This window comes from Lates calcarifer, linkage group LG15 (genome assembly GCF_001640805.2).
Source record: "Lates calcarifer isolate ASB-BC8 linkage group LG15, TLL_Latcal_v3, whole genome shotgun sequence".
NCBI lineage: Eukaryota > Metazoa > Chordata > Actinopteri > Centropomidae > Lates > Lates calcarifer.
Genome location: NC_066847.1, coordinates 15834723 through 15858908, shown reverse-complemented (window position 1 = coordinate 15858908; position 24186 = coordinate 15834723). Strand labels below are relative to the sequence as shown.

General features: G+C 40.6%; 1 protein-coding gene across 4 annotated transcripts in view; it reads right to left on the bottom strand.

Annotated features, from left to right (window-relative positions):
- snrka (SNF related kinase a) overlaps nt 1–24186 on the bottom strand; it is a 45661-nt gene that overhangs the window by 4813 nt on the left and 16662 nt on the right. For 3 of the 4 annotated variants that reach the window (XM_018665667.2, XM_051076326.1, XM_018665671.2), the window contains 3 exons: nt 18703–18844; nt 7787–7999; nt 3942–4076 (listed from right to left, as the gene is read on the bottom strand). In XM_018665667.2, the coding sequence (XP_018521183.1) occupies nt 3942–4076; nt 7787–7999; nt 18703–18844 (490 nt within the window). Of the gene's footprint in view, nt 1–3941; nt 4077–7786; nt 8000–18702; nt 18845–19381; nt 19424–24186 lie in introns of those variants that run through there. The other variant, XM_018665670.2, reaches the window with a different exon arrangement.

The following is a 24186-nucleotide window of genomic DNA, read 5'->3' as shown; positions in this document are numbered from 1 at the left end:
GGACGTTACTCCACCGTGATTTTATTTAAGAAAGCAGAACTCTTCTTTCCTCATCAACCCCACAGATTCTGATTACAGGTCATTTGTGTTCATGCTGTGCTTTGTTCTTCATTGTTTAATAAAGCTGCTGCACAAAGGCAAACTGTCTATCTGTTCTCAGTGGTAACTACACCACAGCTCCTCTATTCAGTGACGGTGAATAATGTAGCAATTAAACACTGCCTAGACCTGGAAGAAACGAGGTACAGAGTTTGCAAAGCCGATTAGTCAGCAGCACAGAGGAGAGAAGGAGAGAGCTGTGAATGTCAGCGGGAGTAAAAACTGAATATCATTATACTTGTGCTAATGTTAGAGATAATGTCATCCTCTGCATTTATACAATGACTGAACCCAGCAGCACACACACACGCACACACACACACACACACACACACACACACACACACACACACACACACACGCACACACACACAGACAAGCATTTCTCTGAATGACACAAATATATATTTTTACATATATTTGTGTCATTACTCATGTGACCACACTGTGACAGTACAATGTCTAAAGTTACAGTATAATCAAAGCTCTGTATGACCACAGATGTTACAGTGATGGATGAACCCTACTGAAGTAACAATGTTCAGTCAACAAAAACTGACACGTGTTGTCTGAACCCCTGCTCACAGACCCAGGCTCCTTTGAAGGGACATTTCAGTCAGTCAGTGGTGTGCTTCCAAAAAGTTGGGGGACTCAGAAAAGACACAAATTAAAACGACTGTGGTCAACACTGAAGACACAGAAGAAGAGACATCCTGATTTTTAGTCCCTAATACAAGTCATGCTACAAAAACACTGGATCCTAATTTTCCCACAATGCAGCTCGACTGCATCTTTGATCACTCTCTAGGCTTTTTCAATGCCCACATCTTTCAAACTCTACCTCTCCACTTTGAAAAGCTCTGTCTCCAAGTCTCTGATGAAACCAGTCAAATTGGTGAAATAACCCTTTAATTTCAGATGCGGTACTTGATGTGGTGGAGACAGTTACCATGGTTACCGTTGCATCTGCATCTAAATTAGTCTGATCAATAAACAGTGAATAGCTGCTGGTTCTGTTCTGGCTCTGGAGTTTTACACAGTTGACGTTTGTCAGATTCTTCAGCTCTTATTTCGATTAGAGGCGCAACAAGGCTGAATGTTTAACAGTGATAGTGACAGTTCAAACATTTTTGATCAGGATCCCTCAAATTTGATCAAAGTTGTGACAAAGCTTTGTACTAAGTAGGACTTTTCACAGGGTAAACATCAGTGTGTCAGGCTATGTAAAGAGATGATCTCTAACCTATCGCTGGAATTTCTGAACTGCAACATCTAGCTACTTATCAGCTGACATGTACACACATACCAATATACCAATACCAATATTCAATTCAGTTTTATTTATATAGCTCTAAATCATGACAACAGTTATCTCCAGGCACTGTTCATACAGAGCAGGCCTAAACCATACTCTTTATATTATTATATTCACAGAGAGAGACCCAACAGTTCCAGCCAGTGTACTGGGTTCTGCTCCAGGCAAAGGTTTCTGAGCTTCACCATGTTTTGTATACTAATGTGTGTTTTTGTAGCACTGACATTCAAGAATCAAAAACTCTATTAAGTTGGGGCACCTCGTTAGCCTCGTTAGCCACGTTACCTCGCTCCCCCTGTCCCCCTGCCTGTCCTGTCTCTCTCTACTGTATCTATCAGTAGGTTTTTTGCCGTGTTTATTCTTTGTACAGATATTTATTTATTTATTGTGTCATGCAGAAACAAATCACTTATACAAAATAAAGATTTCACCTCACAAATCCTGTAAACTGTATTTTTTGTGTTTGTGTTAAAACAACACACATTAGAGTTTGTAATCATTGTAGAATAACTTTTGAATAGTCAGCACAGTAAGATATTGACATAAGCAGCTTTAGTGTATATACTGAAAATCATAATGGAATTATACCACTTCATTCAGAATGATACTTGGTGCTATTCCAGATGTGGAAATGCCCGAGGAGAGCCGTCCCTGTCACTCCTGAACTTGTGCTTCACTTCAGATAATGGTCCTGTAGGTCTAAGACTTTAGACCTACAGGACAATATCTTGTAGGTCTAAAGTCTTAGACCTACAACAAACCAAGACAACAAACCAATGACAACAAACAATTCTACAGCTTGACAAACTATTTCCTGGAAGGTCTGAAACAGTGAGGCTGAGTGATCCCCTGACAGCACGCTTAAGAATCAGAAAACAATGAATCCCATGAAAGTTATCACTGTTAGCTCATCACACAGATGAGTGCACTCTCACTGACTTGAGCTAACATTTGCAGGTGTGCATACAAACATAGGCAGCTTCAAGACCAAATGAACATCAACTTGACTTTCACTTGTAAAAACTACTTGTGTTTTGAGGTCATTGTTGAAGTTGTCAGTCTGTACTGAAATACAAAAACTCAGTGTAAACTTGTTTGTCCAATTCCAACAATCACCTGTTAAGAACTGGGACACACACAGGCAGGTCATTCAGAGCAGGTTAAACCTCCGCTCTGTTGCCTCCCACTTTCCATCACTTATTTTGACTGTTAATACAGACCAACTCAAACTGAAGCTGTTTTTAGAGACTCTCATCTCTTGTTACTTTTGTCACTCAACTGAACTCAGAACTGAACAGAGCACAAACCAGTGACTCACAAAGACTACTTGTTAACCAAGGATAACAGCAAGCCCTGAACCACCTTCCCTGTTCTTAAACATTCAGATTCTCCCTTGATTTTAATACTGTGTATGTATGCAGTATATTGTCTGTCTTAAATGATCACCAATTCACTGTCAAATTGTTTACTGCCCTAAGTGTGGACTGAACCTTTGCACATGTGGACATGGTTTAAAACTTTGTATCTTTCCAAACGTAACTTTGTATACATGCTCCTATAGAGTCACAGCTGTGTGTGACCCCCATGCTGTGGTTTGTGACAGGACTCAGTTCAGACTTGTGCTCAAAAATTCTGGGTCTGATAATATGAGACAAACATGCAATACTGACAGAAAATGTGCAAGACAAGGTGCATGGTTGATGGGGGCTACGCTGACTTAAATCAGGACTCCTAAGACACACGGATGCTCTGTATCGCTGTGGAGAACAGAGAGAGGAATGTGGAGGGAGCTGTGCCAACGTTTCACCACCACAGCCATCCTGCTGAAGCCTCTTCACTCCTTGCTTCCTTATTTGTTCCTCTCCTCTGTCGCTTTTCTTTTTATAACTGTACATTATCCAGCTCTCCTCTTCCTTTGAAGAGGAACAATGTTGGCAAGGAAGCAAAGAAGAAATACTTAGACAGCTAAAGGAATAAACTAGGATATAATTTCTTAGTTTTTAGCATCATGATGACTGACTGGAGTAAAACTTTCATCACTTACCTCACCAGGGGAATTGGAAGAATGTAAAACATTAAGTTAGTCATAATGATGGAAAAAATCTAAGAGACTAAGATTTAAAATATTGTGAAGAATCTGTTAATAGTTCGAACTATTTCCTCTGCTCTGTCTCCCCTGAGCCCAGCAGGCGGAGGCTCAGTGAACCCAGAAATGGAAATGAACCCTTTAGAGATCTAACCCAGTCTTAAGTAACTCCTGCTGGAGTGAGACAGGCTGGAGTGTGAGGCAGTGGAGTGAGACAGGTCAATTACCCTCTTCTCTGCTCGCACAATGACTCAGATAGTCATTATGATGATGAGCTATTTCTTACTCATAGTCATTAAAAAAAGGGTTTGTACACAGGGCACAGCATAGGACAGGTCGCTCTTTTAGTTCAAATATGAGCTGGAATGGTAACGTTGTCACTGTGTCACTGTAGGCTGTTGTTGCTCTGACTGTGTTTTTCCATCTTGCATTGTTCTTTACCTGAAGTGTGCCTTGATGTTGCTGGGGCTGGATGAGCGGGTCTGGACCTCCTTCTCCTGTTTTTCCCTCAGGATCCTCTCTGCCAGCAGGTAGTACGTGGCTGTGATGTGGTTGTATTTGTTGGTCTCCAGAGCTCTGAAACAATATGATCATATTAGGAAGATAAACAAATGGAAAATATATTATATAGAGAACAAGGGAAGGGAAAGGGATGAACAGAGTTAAGGACAGAAGCAGAACAGAAGTGTCAATCTGTGGCAACACATGAGTGCTGGATGCCTACATAAAAGATAATCCAAATAATAATAAAAAAAAAAATATATATAGCATTCTGTGTTTTCCAAAGCCAACTGTTAAATGTCACAATGATTAAGATTTATGTGGAAGTGTGTGGTTGAATTTGCTAATTTCTACATGTGTCTAGCACTGCAACTCCCACAGCCTGAGGCAATGTCTTCAAATGTCATGTTTTATCTAAAACCTAAAGATAACTAAAGAGATTTCATCTTCTTGATTTAGTTTTCAAAATGGTTGCTGATTGCTGTATCTGCCCAAAACATCTGAAACACTAACAAATGCAATAACACAAAAGGAAGTTTATTTCAGAAACACAAGAAATTGTCACAGAAGAACAGCAGACCACACAGCACTGAGTTAAGATGTATTTACTCTGGAGGGGGAAAACTAATGTATGTTCAAGATCATCGGGAGCTTGAACTTGTAGTTGATCATGCTAAGAAATGCAGAAAGAGAGTGGAAACCCTAAAGCAACCCAAACAATACAACACAACAGCAAAGGACATGTCCCAGCAGCAGCAGCACCAGGAAGCTGAAAGCACAGGATGAAACTCAGGTGGCTGCTGCATCTGACATCTGACAGGGGTTCAACAGACAGAAGTACTATTACAAACACTTGAGAGGGACCAACCAAAAACATAGAGTCAAAGTGGGCAAACATCCTACTAATGACATTATTATGGGTCTGTGATAGTGTAAAACCAATATTAATGTCATTATGTGACGATCAGTGCATTAATAATATCATCTGATTATAAGACCTATGTGATTTTTAGGTTTCCCATTCCGATACAATATCACATGTCAGTGTAAACCTGCTGACCTCTGTCACCCAGATGTGATGTGTAAAGTCTGAGATTTCTCAGACTCCTCGTGCAGCCAATAGGATTAGAGTTTATGTGCAGAATATTAATGAAACTAATCAAATCCTCAGGACTGCAGCCAACAGCTGTAAACAGGACTGAAAGCATTTACACACTGTGTCTGTACATTTGTACTCTCTCTGAGCTCTGATCATATGACCCCCCCCCAAAAAAAATTGAGCCCAGTTTTATTTCTAAAAACAAGAAACAGCTGTGCTACTTGTTTAAATCACAGATATTCAAATGAGAAGACAAACTCCTGTACACTCCAATGGGCATAAGGTTGAGATAAAGATTCAAATAACTGGACTAAGAATGAAAGCTGGGAATAAATCAGCATATGTTCAGCAATCTAAACTGTGATTAAAACATAAAGAGGGAGAAAACTGCAGTTAAACTGTATCTTCCCTCAGGAGTGTGTATTAATAAATGTGGCACAGCTTCATGAAATCAAGTGGGGGCACAGCTAATTGACTGACAGGCCAGGGGCATTGTGTACTGAAGTATGAAAGCCAATAAAAACTCCTTCTCTGGTGCTGAGTGTTGTAGTGAATGAAAACTCCCCAGACTTAGGAGGCACGGCTCTTTGTACCACGCAGTCTGTGATAGCAAGGCAAGGTCTCTGCTGTATGACACTTGAGCTTATGAGAGAGTCAATGTATCAGACAGGAGAGTAGAGAATGTAGGCTAACACACAACTGTAGTTACATGTCACACACAAGAGATGCATCAAAGACTGATGCTCAGTAAAAACTGAGCAACAGATGTGTATTCGGTCTCTCTCTACTGTTAGCTTATGAGCTTATACACACTGGATTACAGCATCTATGGATGTGACACAGCATTCAAGCACACACATAAACACTCCCCATTAGTGAGTAAACAGTAATCTGAAGGTTAATTTGTAGTGTTGTAGCTAGGTGTAAATAGGTGCAAATGGAAAATATCAACATGTAAAGGTTATGTAGGAGCCCAACTGATTTTTAAGACTGATATTAATGCTGATGTGCCCTGATGCTGTAAACTGATACAGTGACTGAGAACAAGTGGTGCTGCAGGAAAAAGACAAAAAAACAGCGGGAGCATCTGAATCAGCTTTCACTCTCATTTACCTATCTCAATGTTTGTCCAGTGGTCTAATAAACCCTCTAATATAACCTGGTCTAGCCAGCTGTTTCAAAATGTGATAGTCAGATATTAGCTAATGGGGTTAGCACTAATAGACAAACTATGGGTATGATATCTTTAGTGAAAATTCAAGATACAGACGACAAACATCTGTCAGCTGTGTTACCAATTGAGGGCTAACTGTGCTCTCCAGAGGACAAACTACATATTACTGACTTCGCTAATAAAAAAGCTAATACACCTATATTTGGCTTCTATTACTTTAATTTCTCGTTACCTATTGCCATTATAAACACAGTTACAGATTTATCTGCAATTAACTTTAATTACATAATAAAACTGGCCCACCAGTGTATTGGTTGGGCTCTAGTGTATATGGCGTGTGTGTGTGTATCTCTCCATCACACCAGAGGTTGCTCGGTAGAGGAAGATAAAGGTGAGGTGTGAATTACAGCTGACAGGAACAAGTGTGAACCTGAAATCATGACTCTGAAATCAACAGCTGTTCTCTCTTTTATCCTTAAATGTTCTCCTGTGCAGCTCTTTCTCTTTCTCCGCATGTAGCAGCACACCAGATTTCTCTCATAGCTGCGGGGGTAGAGAGTCAAAGTATCTTTAAGTTGAACAGCTGTCTGCGTGCTTCAGGCACTCTTTCACTGTTGATCTGTGTTGTATAGCTCCTCACATGAGTACAGAGAAATGAGATGGAAACAGGTTGACTCACATTTTATGAAGGTAGAGACACATGGAACAGCGTGGCTACTGTGTGAAGCTGCATGGTGTTGCATGCAGGCCGTGAGTCTCGTTTTCACTGATTAATTTGTGCAGGTGAACATTATTTACAGCTGAATTACTGGGTAATCTCCTGCTCAGAGTTTTGCTCAGAGCCTTTTATGGATAAGAGAATACTTGACTTTGTTCTAATTACATATTTGTGTTGATTACCAATTACAGTGCGGATGCTTGATTATATACTGATGACAGCTGTCTTAAAAATACTTTCTTCAGTGAATACATAGACTAAGTTTGATGTAGGTTTGGAATTTAGAATTCATTTGCCCTTTAGAGCACTTAATAACCTACTTGTAAGTTGTTAGATAAAAAGGTCAAGCAAAAAAATGTCTACATCTTATAAATGAAGAGGTCATAATAGTCAAACAAGGCTGGGTCGGGTTTCAAAAACTCGTCAGAGCGCCAGAGCGCCATTTACAGTTCTCAGTATCTCAAAATCCTCTGTGTGATGGTAACTTGTTACTTGTTATGATTACTTGGATAATATGTCACATACACTAGACCAGTGAATTGCAGGCTTTACTTATTATATTATATTAAGTGTAGAGTATCCAGGCCCAGTTTGAAAAGAAAGAAAACAGCTGAACTTCTGTTTGGATACTTTTCATTTTACTATGCTTTGCATTTCAAGGCGAATGAACAAAGAAAAGCAGATATAACAACAAGCCAAAATGCAAGCAATGCTACAGAGCAAACATGTTTGACAGCTTTACCGTATACTGCAGTCAGTACACCAGAGAGGAAATGAGACCTATAGTAACTTACTCGACTATGGCTTCTCGGTCGGCGATGTCTCCCAGCACCATGCGCTGGATGATGCTGTTGTGTTCCTCTTCAGACAGGTTCTTGTGGGAGACCAGGGGAGTGTTGTATTTGGTGGCTGGGGATGGGTCAACCCCCTGCAGCCAGGTGTGGCGCTCGATTTCGTCCAGGGATGCTCGTCGCTTGGGGTCCCTCTGAAGCATACGGTCTATCAGACTGGAGCCATGAGGAGAGGAGAGGGGTATGAAGGGAGGATAAGGGAGAGAGAGAAAGAGTTTAGATTTAACCAGATTTTTTAAGTTGCAGAAATCCTGTAAAAATACCAGCCAATATCAGCTTTATTGACGTGCAATCCAGGAATGTGTTCTCCATCTTACTGACTGGACATTTGGTTCTGGTTGTTGCTGTTTTTTTTCTGGCAGTGTCCTGAGTAAGGAGCTGTACCCAGATATTATGTTTAATGTGAGAACAGATTAGGTGAGTTGCTGGGACTTGAAGACCCCATCTGCATGCTAGTAAAGTGCTGGTGCTGGTTGACTGCTCCCCAGGTGTTAGAAAGACTCCACCTGCCCTTTCAGCCTGAGGTAAGAGACCCATCAGAGCAATGTTGTCAGAACAACTGATGAGTGACTGGGGTGACTGCTGCTTCACTCATCACTGTGTTAGGTTGTCACACCACTCTGGCCCTGCAAGTGTTGAACTGTTCCCTCAGTGTGTTGTTCTTGTTTTTGTGGTGGAATCTGATCAGAGTTGTTTAGCTTACTGTTTTTGTTCATACCTGCAACGGAAATCAATGACTTTTCTTTTATGGAAGTAAAATTAAATTAAGGCAACACTATGTAATTCTTGCTGAGCAACAGCGACCTCAGCAGCCACAAGTGGTAATTAGGTACAGGGCACTGGTGCGTTATATTCTGCTGGGCTCCATATCAAAGTGGTTACAGGCCTTAGAAGACAGAAAACAATCTCTTGACTAGAGCTCTGACTGTGTAGTCCCACTCACTGAACTGAAACATGGCTGAACGGTGGATATTCCTCATAATCCCTGGCTTCTGGACCTGTCGTGGAGTGGAAATGACAAAATGAATCACCCCAGACTCCTCACTCATTCCTCACTGAATATCACAGATGGACACAGTTCAGCATTACACCTGAGCTTGCTGGGCCTGAATCGGGCAGTTTGAGCGGCTGACTGTCGCTCAGTTATGTGCATGATCAACCAAAGTTACACAGAGCAAGAACAGGTGTTCAGGGTGTGGAGAGGGAACGACAGAGTCTCAATTCTCTCTGTTACTAGTACAACTGTTATTTTAAGGTAAAATCGTTGCATAATTTTGCTTTAAGCACCAGATAATGACTTAGGATGTGTCTGGTGACAACTAGTGATGAACAGAGGAGAAGTTGTTTAAATCTTTGGAAAAAGAGCTGATCTTCCATTTTAAACAGAAGCACAGGAGAGGAGAAATGAGTGGTGACATCTACATCCATCCTTTTATGCTGGCAAGGCACGTTAACTAACACCCAGTCAAAGCTAACTGCATCTTACAGTCACTCTAAATCGTTCTTAGCCTAATGAATGGTCTTAAATGAACATTATATTACATAATGTAGTCAGCTCATGTAGCTTTATGTAAATGAGTAAATCATTTGTGTAATTTCATTGTCATACATTCATTCATTCAGTTCTGTCTTTTATTTGTCTATGTATTTACAGCTTCCTCTAAAATACCTGAACCTTGGCTCCTGCCTCTGGTGTTTTTATTGGACGAATGAGGGGGAAAGAAGGACACTAAAGTTGGTGTTTTTGGGTTTCTTCAAGATGCATGAATGTGTGTTCCTATGTAGAACTGATTGACTTCTGTTGTGCAGACAAGTTTATAGAGAAAAAGCACAAAGCACTGTAATTCAACAAATAAAACCTATAGGCCCTTAATGACAGCCATTCATTGTGTCACAGCAGTGACATTTTAACGCGGAAATTCACTATATAATCTCTCTGAATGCACAAATTATCCCCAAATGCTGCTTTGCAAATAATGATTTCACTCTGAAGGATTCAGGCCACAAGCTTTGTTACTGCTGCTAGTAGAACACATGCACAAAGAGGACTTGTCATTCAAATAAAAACCACAAGGACTTCAATATATGGTTCTCTGTGGGGAGATCTGCACAAATGTTTCAATTCTACTACATCTTTTATTCAGGAAATCATGGTCTCCAATTGTAACATTACACCGATCTTTTCTTCTGTCATCAGCAATCTTTGCCCAAAATCTCAGTTCTTTCAGTAGTGCTTTTCTTGCATTGCTGTGAGTGAGTGAGCAGTGGGAGATGCTGAAAGTTGCTGGTTTGTCCTCCCCTCCATGTGAGTAGAAGAATGCCTAAATAAAGATTTATACTGGTTTCTTAAATTAGTCCTTGTCTGCAAACAGAGAAGTAAGATTAAGCTAAGTCTGGTATCAGATCTTATTTAGCGACAGTGCATTTCGGTGGCTGTGTCCAATTACATCATCAGTCTTAGTAAATATCCTGTTTGAAATGAAGATATGCAGTGTCACAAAATTGCCCTGACAGTCATTTGCAACCGGCTTTGTGACTGTGCCACCAGTCTTTCTGGGTGCATGGTTTCTTATTGTGGTGTAGCTAATGTTTCATATGTGGTGAAGCAGGGCTTGTTGTTCAAGTGTGGGTTAATATGTTTTGTTGCTATGTCACACAATATGTCAAGTAGGAGCAGATGCAGGCAGTGAATATATGGTGCATGTGCAGTGACAGACTGAGGGAGACATTTGCTTTGATAGAGCTCAGGATGTGAAACTACTGCTGGTCAGGTGGCAGCTTAAAATCCACATGAATTACACTGTTGAAAGCTGAGATTGCAGTTTAATAGGATTAGGTGGGATATGGAATCTAATGAGTATACTAAAACTAATGCAGAAAAAAGCATTATGGCATCCAGAAGTAAGCCATCTTTGTCATGTGTATAATAATGCAGACAAATAAAGCATAAATCTGAGGTTGTACATTTTGTTGGTGATAGACTGACAAAGGAAAATGTATGCAGAGAGAACAGTAAAAAATACAACTACAGACCTGTTTTGAACAATATTATCTGGCCTGTTAAGGCCTTTTTCAGTAGGCTCTATTTCAGGCAGGCTGACTTGGACTGTTTGACTTTAGGCAGAAGGGGTTATGAAATAAAACATAACAAGCTAAATGTGTACCTTCACTGGCCAAGGACATCTGCGTACACACAGATGCACCCACATATTCACACATACAGACTAAAGCTGAGAAAACTGTGCACCCATCACCTAAATTTGGCTCCAATGTATTAATTTTTTTCCAACTCTTATCAAATCCCTGAGGGTATTTGTGGTAAAATGTGAGCTGACTATGGGATGGAGACTACAGGCTAACAGGGTGGGTAGAGCGGTGCTCTGCTATCTGTCAGTCACACTGGGGATTAGTCAGAGCTAGCCAGGCTCCCTGAGGAAAACAACCAGCAGCAGCACTAACAGCAGGAGCAGTGGAGGGGAGACAGAGGCAGCAGGGAAGGCCTGACTATCTACACACTGAGAGCTAACACTGCACTGCTGAGTTGGTTCAATAACAAATTGGATGTTCACGTTCACAAGTTCATGTATAAACCTGTATAACACATAAGGCAGAACAATGGAGTACTCGTCAATTTAAAAAATGACAAATGACACAAATTCAGCTCAACATGAGAAGAAGTGCCTTTTTACTGCCTCAGGGGATAAAACTAACTAAAATGGATGTGTGAGGATGATGCTGTTGATCATTGTTATTCCACTTCCTACACTATATTCTTCATTAAGACTAGAACTATGACAGTATTTTGACAAAAGAGGCCTGTTGCTCACTGTGTTACACTGAGGGTGTAAGGTGAAAAGCTTCTTGCTCTGCCTGACAGTACCTGAAGAACATCATCATTTTTCTCTACAATGACTATTTTATCACTTTATTATCATCAAAAATACTTCCCCCCTGAAAAGTTCAAAACCAACAACGAGTCAAAGAAGTAAACTGTCTGACTGAGTGTCGTAACTTCTTCACAACAATAAACAAAGTCACTGCAGTTTATTCTGAAACAAATCTGTGACTGCATTTGTGATTTATCATGGCCAGCATGCTTGGTATGTTGTACTGTGTTTACACTGCCCAGAAGGATAACCTTCACTGGCTGTGTTAACTGCAATATAGAAATATATCGACATATATAGAGAGAACTATATCATTCAAACGCAACTGTATGACTGATGTTTTCACTGGGAGTTTATGGTGTAGAGCTTTGTCAGGCTCCAGACACACAGACAAAACAGTCATTACACTGCCATGTAGTTGCAGACTTACTGCAGGGAAAAAAACAAGAGAAAACTGTTAAATAAATGTCAAATTTCATTACAGTTACACTCTGTGGTTTGTTTTTAATGACGATAATTTAATTTCCAAATTAACTGGCCTAAAAATCACACTCTGTATCCTGCACACTTGTCATTTTTGGACCAAAAAAGCAAAAGATAAACCTGTGTTGAGGCTGCAGTGATTTCTATCTCTCCTACAGAGGGCAATGAGTAATTAGCATCTCTGAAAAGTGCAAAATACACCCAGCTCCGAGCACAGTGCTGCACAAACACAAAGTTGTCAATGCACAGCGGCTAGAATGAACCAAGCAACACACTAATGCTCGGAAACAGAACATACATATATCATGATGTGTGAGCTCCATGCTGCCAGTGTGTGGGTTCTAACAGAAAACAATAGACACTTGTGTTTTCATTCAACATTTTCCCTCTCTCAACTACAGGACTGACTGTCCCAAAACATGTAACACACTAAATCTTACAGGCAATAGATCCCCCAGTGTGACAGAACAAGCAAAAAAGGATGTTCTCTTGAACTCTCAGTATCTGTGGAACTCTAACCAAGGCTTGTCTTCCCTTCAAATGGATGTCTTGTCTCATCCTTCTCTTTCCCTTGAGACCTATACAGAGCGAGCCTGTATAGAACTTGAAGTCACACAAGACTGTCTGCTCTTATTTTCTCTCACTATAGGTTACACTCACTCACACTGGTGTATAATAGCTGGTCCACACATTCTCAGAAGAAGGTGTGTGTCCTCATGTGTGAGAGATCCTACCAACCCACAAGCTACAGAAAGTGTTAGTGTGTGAAAGGGACCATGAGGAAAAAAAATTAGCATCAAAATAGGCATGGATATTTTCAGTACTCCCCCAGATTCAAACTGTGGAGATCAACAGGCAACGAACTGACTAAACCCCAGTTCTGACACATCTCAGTGTGAGTGATGTGTGTGAAGCAATTAGAGAAAAGGAGGCTGGGTGTTTGTGTGTGTGTGTGTGTGTGTCCATGTGGTTTGCACAGTAATGACAGGAAATGAAGGAACATAGTGTTCTGCTTGGTTGTGATTGGCTCAAAAATGACAGTCTACATGATGACCATCCACACATCATGCTGAGAGAAACACAGGAGCTACAGTACATCTCTATGTGTTGATGGGGGTGACAGTGTCTGTGGCAGGGAGGGGTGGTGAGCGGTCAGGAGGTAAAACAAACATATTATCTCAAATAATCCTTGATTTTAATTTCTAAAATGACAAAAACAAACAAAAAGCTCAGAATGAGGAAGTTGGATTGGTGAATAATTAATTAATTGAGATGTGCAAATGCATTTCAGTGAGTCAACACGGAATAGAGAGCAGAAAGACAGACAGACAGACAGACACACACACATACACACACACACACACACACACGCACACACAAGGAAGGAAAAGAGATAGAGAAACATGGAAGACTGTGTTGACCCAATGATATGTCAGATGGAGGTCCACTGGACGGTGGACCTCAAATTGCATCAAAGACCAACCGAGGTGGATACTGCCACTTCATAGGCAGGCAGGTGGCTATTGGCTAGAAAAGAGTCAGAGGCTTTGTAAGTGGCAAGCAGAGAGGGACAGGTTTCTGGAGTCTGGTCTGCCAGCCATTTTGAACTGGTTCTACATGGGCACAGTTTTAGACAGCGGCATGATCAAGGTTGAGGTTTGCTGTGAATCTCCTGGTTTTGACTGCATTCAGTAAAGATGCCTTCAATGCTATCCCTTAAACACTCAGTATCAAGGAGCGCTAAATACTGTGAAATGTCAAAACAGTTTTGATATCATTTAATGTGAGATTTGAGAAGTTAAATGTCATATGAGTGTGTAAAAGCAACATGTCTCTCTAGTGAATTTCCTAGATCTACCTTGTAGTATTAAGTGTTTTTAACGTTTGTCTTAAGCTGCTGGAAAAGAAAATGAAATGTCAATAATTCTCAGCAGCATGGCATAGACTGACTTTTGTGTTGAAAAAAATGATGTTATCTGTGAAACAGTATTTTTCAGACTTTGTCTGGCAGTGAAACTGTAAGTAAAATACAAGTGACAAGAGTGAATTTATGAGGTACAAGTGCAACCATTGGACAAAATTACACAAACAACAGAGTCAGTTTTACATTCTCAACAACACGTTATAGTATTGTAGAGAATACTGTCAGAACAGAGATTTAGCAAAGATGCTGGGCGAGGTGAAAGGGACAGGAGTGTCAGACAGTAGTCAAAGCTAAACATAAAGGCATGATACAGATATTTTTAATGTAACATGCCTGAGGATAACATCACCTTCATTGTTGATCGTGAAAAGACATCAATACATTTACTTAGAAATTACAGAAAAACATCAAGAACTTGCTAGAGGATCATCATGTGTTTTCAGGTATCAAAGTAATGCTGCTGTCTGTACATTCACTGGTAAACTGCAAACAGGAACTGCTAATATCTGATATGGCATGCTTTTAATTGCTTTTAATGGTGAAAATTTGTCAAAATGTAAAGAAATATAGGCTAAAAAAAACCTCACTGACAACATGGAAACACTCTTTTCTGTTTACATCCCCTAAAGCCCCCAAATTATGGGAACTGGGAACTATAGTTTCAAAACTTAGAGTATGACTATTCTCCAAACTGTAGTGGGACAAATAATAATAAATAGGATGGGAAGGGAGAGGGTTATTTTGAAAATCTGCTGCTTTATATGATAACAGTGTCAGAGAAAGATCTTTCCAATATCGCATCAGCAGCTTTAGAGGTGGTGGTGCTGCTGGTTTTTCCTGCTGTGTCACCAGTAACTGATCGGACAGAGAGAGGAGAGACGGGGGCCACAGAAAACCAGGTTTGAACTTCTTCAACTCCCAAGTCATTTCCCTATTGTTTTTTTTTTCTTTCATTCTCTGAGCCTCAACTCCCAGCCACACTCACAAATAATGTGTCTCTGCGTTTATGACTCCCAGTCTGTGTGTGACGACCTTCTCCATTTCACAGCCCCCAAACATTAGACAGCACAGCAGGCAAGCTCTGCTTCCCAATTAGCCACAAGTGACACCGAGAGTAGATGTTGTAAAAACATCCTGTGTCCCTCCAGTGGCCACAGTGTGTACACTATACTCTCTCTTGATTATATATGATATTAGCATTAAACAATGCTATATCTTTTCACTTGAGTCTATATCAGTCCTGTGATAGACTGGTGATCTGTCCAGGGTGTACCCCGCCTCTCACCCAATATCAACTGGAACTGGCTCCAGCGCCCCCAGCAACCCTTAGGGATAAGCAGTATAGAAAATGGATAGATGGATGGCCTTCACAGGGTTCCTTTAATCAACAGAGCTCCATCACATCAAAGACGTCAATAAGTAACATGGTGTTCCAATTAACATAAACAACACATCTACTTTCTGTAATGCCGTCATAAAAAAGGAGACCTGTGTTCCTGCTATGGAAATTTGAGGTCTGGTCAATTCTTTTTCCAGCAAACTAAATTGAAAATGTTGTTGTGTTAAATTGTGTAGATTTTCTTAGCAAATGAGACCATACTAGTGACTTAAGGTATTTGTAGACTGGGCCTATTCACTTTAGCCATTTGCAAAAAACACCACCCCACCCTCTTTGTCAGTTACAGCCATATCCACACCTGACATCTTAAAATGATTCATTATGCCTGGGTCTTGTACAACTCTTCTCTAATTGCCAATGTAAAGAGAACTGTGTGAAGCCCATCAAAACCTATACTGTACTGAGACAGAGCACTGCAGTATCAACAGAGGTTTGCTGTGATACGGCTGGATAATTCACCAGTGACTGATAAGGTAAAAATATAAGGCTGCAACTCAGCATGTGACAAATATCTCTTCTGCTCTGAACTCAAAGCCCATCAGATTGCTCACAGCTGCTTCAGCTTAGCACTTCAATCTAGTCAGATGTCTTCTTCGACTCAGAGGAGATAAGCATTTATTTCCTGTGTCTAAAAATAATCTGATGCCGTTGCTCATGCCCATGAAACCTACTCATTACCACTACGTCAATTTAAGAACATATGGGTATTGGACTGAAAATAACAGTGGCTTTTTATTTTTGAAAAGACGGTTTTTACAGTTTATTTAATCTAGTTTAACTGTCTGAAACAATCAATTTTTTGGTAGGTGTTCTCAAAATCACAAATTAAAGGCTGTAATATGCAGTAAGAAAACAAAGACATGGTTTTTATGTTGTCAACGGTGCCTCATTAACAACAACAACAACAACAACAACAACAACAACAACAACAAAAAACAATGTGAACAACAACTTGGGTCAAGTTTAAAAAAAAAACAAAAGCATTACAAATATTCTCTTGACTAATCTTGACCACAATTATTGGAAAAACTATGCATCTATACCACTACAAAAACTCCCCCAGTGTATCTTGAGAGAATTAATTAGTACAAAATTAAGATTGTGATCTACTAATACACATGGTTAATTATGCAACTGCTGATTTATTTGCCTAACTCATCTTGAGTGTGGAACATGTGTTGTTGTGTGCAGTTGGACTGTACTACAGCTGGGCTGCTCAGACTGCTTGAAGGGCTTTAGTCTCTGCCAGCTACTGGAGCAGATTGGTCTGCAGGGCCTGGAATAAATCAGAGTGGCCACTGCTGTGATCTGGTGCCTTCAGTTTATAAAGCCGATTGATGTAATTCACAACCATTGGGAAAAGGAATTTTGGAATGCTTGGTAATAAACTGTGAGAATTTGGTAGATTTCTGTCTTGTGTCTTTTTAGCATTACCACATTCATGTATGACATAACACAGCTAAAAGCCTTTACACACCAGGGGCAAGACAAACTACTATCTATTCAGATATGACACTTGGAGATACAGTACACACTGATCAGCCACAGCATTAAAACCACCTGCCTAATACTGTGTAGGTGCCGCCAAAACAGCTCTGACCCACTGGGGCATGGACAGGGGACCTCTGAGGGTGTGCTGTGGTGTCTGGCACCAGGATATTGGTAGTGGATCGTTTGGATCCTGTGGGTTGTGGGGTGGGGCCTCCATGAATCTGACTTGTTCTGGATCATCCCACAGATGCTGGATCAGACTGGGATCTGGGGGAGTGTGGAGGCCAGGTCAACACCTTGGGCTGTTTGTCGTGTTCCTCCAGACATTTTGGAGCAGTTTTTGTGGTGTGGTGGGAGCACTGTCCTGCTGGATTGAGACCCCTGTCACAGGAGAGTATCCTTGCCATGGGGGGGTGTGCTTGGTCTACAGCAATGTTTAGGTGGCTGGTACATGTCAAAGTAACATCCAGATGAATGTCAGGATACAAGCAGAACACTGTATTGTAACCAGATGATCAGTGTTATTCACTTCACCTGTCAGAGGTTTTGTGGCTGATCAGTGTATGTCTATGGTCTCATATTGTACCACCATGAATCTAACCTGCATTTCAAGCTGAATATGCAGTAATTCTAATGAATGATTATTACTCTACATACTGACAGTGTATAATCACAAAGACAGAGCTGCTTCAAGCCTCACTGGAGGGCATATTATAACAAAGTTACTGAAAAATTGTGTTACACCAGAAGAGTTTTTTGGAATTGTCTACCTGACTGTCTACCCGACTGAAGTTTACCATTTTTGAAATCCCAAGGATTTATACTGATGTACATAACGGTTCACCCAGGACTTTTCTTGTGGAGTTTGCATGTGTTCTCTCTGTTCTCCAGCTTCACACAGTCCAAAGACATGCAGATTAATTGGTGATTCTAAATTGCCCACAGGTGTGAATGTGAGTGCGAACGATTGTTTGTCTATTGTTTGTCTATATGTGTTGGCCCTGTGATCTGTCCAGGGTGTACACTGCCTCTCACCCCCCCCCCCGGTGACTCTTAACGGATAAGCGGTATAGATAGTGAAAGTCCAGTAGATGAATTGAGTCATTTCAGTTATTTTGTGTGAACCATATTAGTCATGTAGTTAAACAATGATTGACAGAAGATTACTAAAGATTACTAAATGAAAATAGCAGCTTTATCACTTTGTTGTGTTTGTCTGGAACACTGAACATTGACTGACAAGGTGGCACTATGGCATCCACCAGTCTATACTGTGATCTGTTCAGTGCAAGCTAACTGAAGTATGGTTACAGGTCAACGACCCCCACTACAGTCTACAGGCCATGTCAGTTTAATGGGACTGGCTGTTCTCCAAACCACATATACAGTATGTCGACTGTAAGCCAGACACAGACAGAGGGAGAAAACTGGGATACATCCAAGTAATACACACAGGGATGTAGTGGTAAGTAGGGCGGAATAGCAATGAGTACAGGCCTGGCAGCCAACACTGGGGATATCAGGTAGGAAATCAAAAAACACCATCCACATCTTTGTGTTAAAGTGTGACCACTAACTCTTAAGCTTGATCAGATTTTATTTCATTTCATCAAAACAGAATAAACAGACGAGTTGAGTGATTCTCATGTGTGAATGCTGTGAATGTACCACTCACTCTTTGCAGGCGCTGGAGACGTGGGCCGGTACAGTGTATTTACAGTCCATGATCATGGTGAGGGTCTCACTGTCGTTAGCTTCCTGGAAAGGCGGCTGACCACACACCAACATGAACAGGATCACACCCAGGCTCCAGATATCTGGGGAAGAGGGAGACAGAAAGGGACAAAATTTAGATCAGTGTGGGTTGTTTTTCTAGTCACAGCAACAAACATGATCAAATCATATGTAAATTACACAACAAATTCAACTCAGTCAGAGGGATAGACTACCAAGTCAATTCAACACAATGTCAAACCCTGGCTTCTTATTATGGATTATCACCTGAACTAATATATGCAAAAAAGGATCATCTACTAACAAAGGCCACTAACATTTCAATGTGTTCAAACTTCAAAAAAACATTCAGAACAGAAAAGTTGACGTATGAAATCTTGTTAAACCTTCTGAGCCTGAGAAATATACTTCTATAACTATGAATAGGGATCTGCTGAATGAGTTAATTATTTGGGTTTAAATGACATATCTGTTCAAATGTGAACTACATGACCTAAAGAGAAGCTAAAGTCCACTGACAGCTGATCGGGCTGTGCAGCCGTCATCACTAATTGACATCACTTGGATGATGCTTGAGTGGGAAGGATGACTCATTTTATAAGTATGTTTGTCCTTGATACCTCTTTCCTCTTCTGTCTTCCTTCAGTCTTCAGAAAGGGTGACTACAATGGTAGAAAAGATGCCATGGGTTCAAAACAAGGAGACAATTAAGGGAAGTGGGATGTACTTAGAGGGCCTGGTAAACAACATGGATGGAGGGAAGTGTGAGAGGAATGTTCTGCAGTAAATGTCACTTCTTTCCTGTCCCCATCTCCTTTATCCCATGTGGTTTGAACCACTCCTGTGCTCTCACAGCTGTCTCCTCACAGGTGGACTGTACACTGCCTGCGCACAAAGAAAGGGTTGACTGTGTGCATAATGTGCCTATTTCACTGAAACCCAAAACAAGCTCTCATGTACAGGGCTATGCAAAAGTGTGTGTGTGCTAACAGTATAATGAATGTCAATTCAATTCATCTGTGTGCATGTGTGTGCTTATTCAAGTGTGTATATCTGCTGTTGCTAGTTGCACCCTGAGAAAGCAAACTGTCAGCATGCAGAAGCACTGGGCCATACAGACTTTATGCAACCAAAAACATGTACACACACCCACACACACACCTCTCCAGCAGTGTGAACAGTGGTAACAGAGCTAACAGCAGGAGGGTGAGAAACAGCCTCCAACATGAAGCTGGGACAGTGAAACACACTCCTGTGACCACTTTTAGCATACAGAGTCTTTAAGTCTCTCCTAGTCCAAGTTTTTAACCTTGTTAACACGCCCGTATTGTGTTTTTTTACATGATACAAGACATATCTTGGATCTGCAGTGTATCAGTGACAGTCTCACCAATCCTATCAACTTGTGGGGTGAAGCAAAAGAAACCTGAAACCTCCAGTTCAGAGCAGACAGTACAGAGAGCAAGTGTTTGCATTAGCACAACCACTAATGCTGTGTCTACTGTCAGTTAAAAGCTAACAAACAACATAAATAAATAGAAGATGCTAACTACAATAATCATTCTGATACATCCGCTAGTACTGATTTTGGTCCGCAACAGACTCCTCTGAGTTTGGGTCTGACTGAGTCTCAGATATGTATGGCTGAATATCTCTGATGTTTTCTCTAACATTAGCCACACACTCACTGCTCTTTCACTGGTTAACCTAGTGCAAGTAGCAATGGTGGGCAGGGTGTATTCAGAGATCCACAGTTGCTCAGAGCTTTTCTTTTCTTTCTTTTTTTTTTTTTTTTTACTTTATGTGGGAAACTATGGTAAACAAAATATTTTTCATAAAGTACTTTGAAATACTTTAAAACATGGCTGGATGGGAACTTTAAACACACATTCAAGTATTACTTATGAACAAATAGCACAAATATATCTCTTAACATATCAATATAATCACATACAAACATTTGCAAATGAATTTGGACAATATTTCCATCTTTAATCTCCTATCCAGCAGAGAATCGGAGCCAACTCACTCAGGCTGGAGGGGAAAAAAAGACATCACAGCAGCTCCAGTCAAATATTGGCAGCTCTGAAGTAATTACCATGATGAGGATTTTAAGTAACTTTCTAATTTAGCTCGAATACTCAGATGCCCTCAATACTTAATGGGTTGGCAGAATGGAGCTCTGATGAAGCACAAAAAAAATCCAACTCTGTAAACTACACGATAAAAACTTTTCATACTGATTATCAAATGCGTTTAGCTCCAGGCTCAGCCTTGAGTTAGCTATCTCTCTTAACAGTGATGTATTCTAAATTGGATGAGCCCTATCTTTAGACACAACTTTGCTGGGTCAGTATCAAGACTTAGCCTTAGGCTAGGCAGTACTGTGTATAATTAAACTAAATGAGTGTTCATAGAGAAAGAACAAAATAAGCTTGACTTGTGCTTTTAAAAGCACTCAACTGAGAGAAAAGCTCAGCTGAGTGAGGTAATGTCATTTGTTGTTTTGGATTTTAATACCTGTGATTAAATTCAATCTCAGAGCACACCTGTACATGTCTAACCACACAGCTGCTGCTTGCCTATGGAGCCATGCTTTGCTCTGCTCCAGCTCTGAGTGGCTCTCTCTCTCCTCCTGTCTGTCACAGCCATCAGGGTCATGGTCTCTGCTACATCAAGCATGGCAAAGCAAAGGAGAGGAGTGTCCTTGAGGCATGTTTTAGACCAATTCCATTTACCCATGTTCACTCAGTGGTAGTAAAATAAGAAGACAATATAAACACTGGACACAGCTTGCATACGGATGTTGCTGCAGATGCCAGTGGTCCACAGTTATAGCCTGCTTTATGAAAGCAGAGTACCCACAAGCAAAACACAAATATGTAGCAGTTTAGAGGATAAACTGCTACAGATGGCATTTGTTCTGAGAGTAGGCAAAAGAGAAAAGCATTAGTAACACTGAGCCACTGCTAAAGCTTAACAAATGGGGTGTTACAGGGATAACAGACGTAACTGATGGTTTGGTCTGAAATGAAAAATGCATCAGTACAGTCACTGTGTGTTTAACCCCATTTACAAAGCACCTGCAATGGTTTGATGTGGCCCAGGTTTGAGTAATGGCTATTAGAGAACAAGACCAACCATTTTATTTTGTCTGAACAAGGTGATAAAACAACATTATGTATGTATGTACATTAGAAGCACCAATGGAGTCATCAGCCAATCCTGGCAGTAGTGTCACCCTGGTGCAAAAACACATCCACAGATATCTAGAAAAAAACCCAGGTGCTCTCTGCAAATAACACTGCCATATCTATAATATTTTAACAGCTCTCCCCCAGCCTGCCTCTATGTCTCCACTCCTGCTGAAATATTAACAGACATGAATGTAGAGAAAGGTTAGCTCAGTATGACATCAGTGTAGCAACTCAATGCTCAGTGTACCAATTAGGCCTCCTCAATGTGTTGACAAACACAGGATCAGGCTATGCTTCCGTTCTCACACTGAGGGAGGATGCGGCGAGCTCTCCATGTGTGTGTGTTTTTCACCTCGGACAGTTTCACAAGAAATCTTGTTAATCATGGATTTGATGGTCTGGATAGACAGCTAGGTACAGACCTGTTCTCAAAGGACTGCTTTAAACTGTCCTTCAGGTTTAAATGTGGGCTCCATCTCTTGAATCTTGCTTAGCCCTGCATGTCGGACTCTTTCCAACATGTAAACATGGCAAACTGAAACTGAAACTGATCAGGGTGACAGGTTGATATGCTACAAATAAACTGTCCTTCAGTGTGAGTAAAATTGTCTGGAAGAGTGTTTTAACAAGAAAAAGTCTGAAAACCAAACATCTGCTTTAGAAGCCTGTTTCATTGAGTGAACTCTCTGAAAGATGTTGACCATATGAGATGTTATTTGTTTTTTTGCCACCTCTAAACACCTGTGGTGCTCCAGCTTCAGCCTGGATATTAGTATGAATATAAATGGTATGAACTGTTAAAAGTAGTTTTTGAGAGCTACTCTGGAGCGAAGAGCATACTACTAATCTCCCACTCTCAGCTACCTACTTTATATCTTTCTTATGTTAGTGGGCACAAGATGCTGGGAAGTCTGGCTATGCTGAACTCCAACAAGAACAACAAAAAAGAAATTGATTCCTAAAAAGGATCTGGGTCATAGCAGAGCAATTTAGCATGCTTCTGTAGGCTTTGAAATTTATTACAATCTTCCTCAGTGGGTGGCCTTGCTGTCTCCTCTCAGTGCTCTGACGTCTAACTGTCACAATCACTAATAACCAGCACAGCAGCAAATACAAGTGTGCTGGCACTTTACACCAAGTGTGTGTGCAACAAAGAAAGGGGACTATTTCACAACAGTAACAGCACCGTATCAAAAAAGAAAGAAATAGAAAAAAGGTACACAAGGCTTTTTCATTCGTTTCAATGACAAACATAACACAGGGCACTACAGCAAAGAAGTTGGTTCCTGCTCTACCAGTTCTATGAAGCAAGGCCACATTATCAAACACATGCAAAGACATACTGGAACATAGAACCCCCTGTAGCATGTATTGTACCTTTGAGCACTGTACTAATTCCCTGTTTACTCCCTTCCGGTAGCACAATAACATGTGGGCTCATCACATAGATATTTAGTGGATGCTGAGATATAATCAAACATGTGATTTCATAATAAGTCTAACCAGCATGGTATTACTGAGAACATGGTAGGTACAACACACTACCCTTATTTAGATTAACAGCTGACAAACTAGGTGCAACTACGGAAAGTGTAAAGGCTAAACACAGCTAGAAAGTCTCACAATAACCCTAGAGCATTACTGCTGACTGTGTATTAACAATGTATTATACATATATAAAGCTGGTGTTACCACAATTAAACCTGGAAACAGCTTGACACAATAAATAAAGCAATATAATCTATAGATTTTCTCATTTTTCATGGTGAATGGACACTCCTACAGGAAACAGGAAGAAGCAGCAGAGAGTGCCACACAGCTCCCAATGCTGTGTGGTGGCACAAACACATACACAAGTAAATGCCAGATCAAAATATTGTCTTGTGAACATAAGTTTTGATCTGTTAAGAGGAAAACCTCCATATTATCAACTAAAGTGATTTTTGTTTTTTCTTTTAAAGTAGGTCAGCTCATAGGTGAAACTACTTTACATACAGTGTACAGACATCTGTAAACTGTGAAGAGAGCCAAATCTACTGGTGCAGATGAGCAGAAGGAGCCCATTGGCTTCAGTTTGCCCATCACTCAACTTGACATCAGTCAAATATTCTCAGGCAGTCTTAATATGAAATGTGCACCTGTAAGATTACAAAGCACCCCAAAAGACACATACACAGACACCAAAGTCACATTAATGGACAGCAATTCTGGAGGCTGTCACCAACATG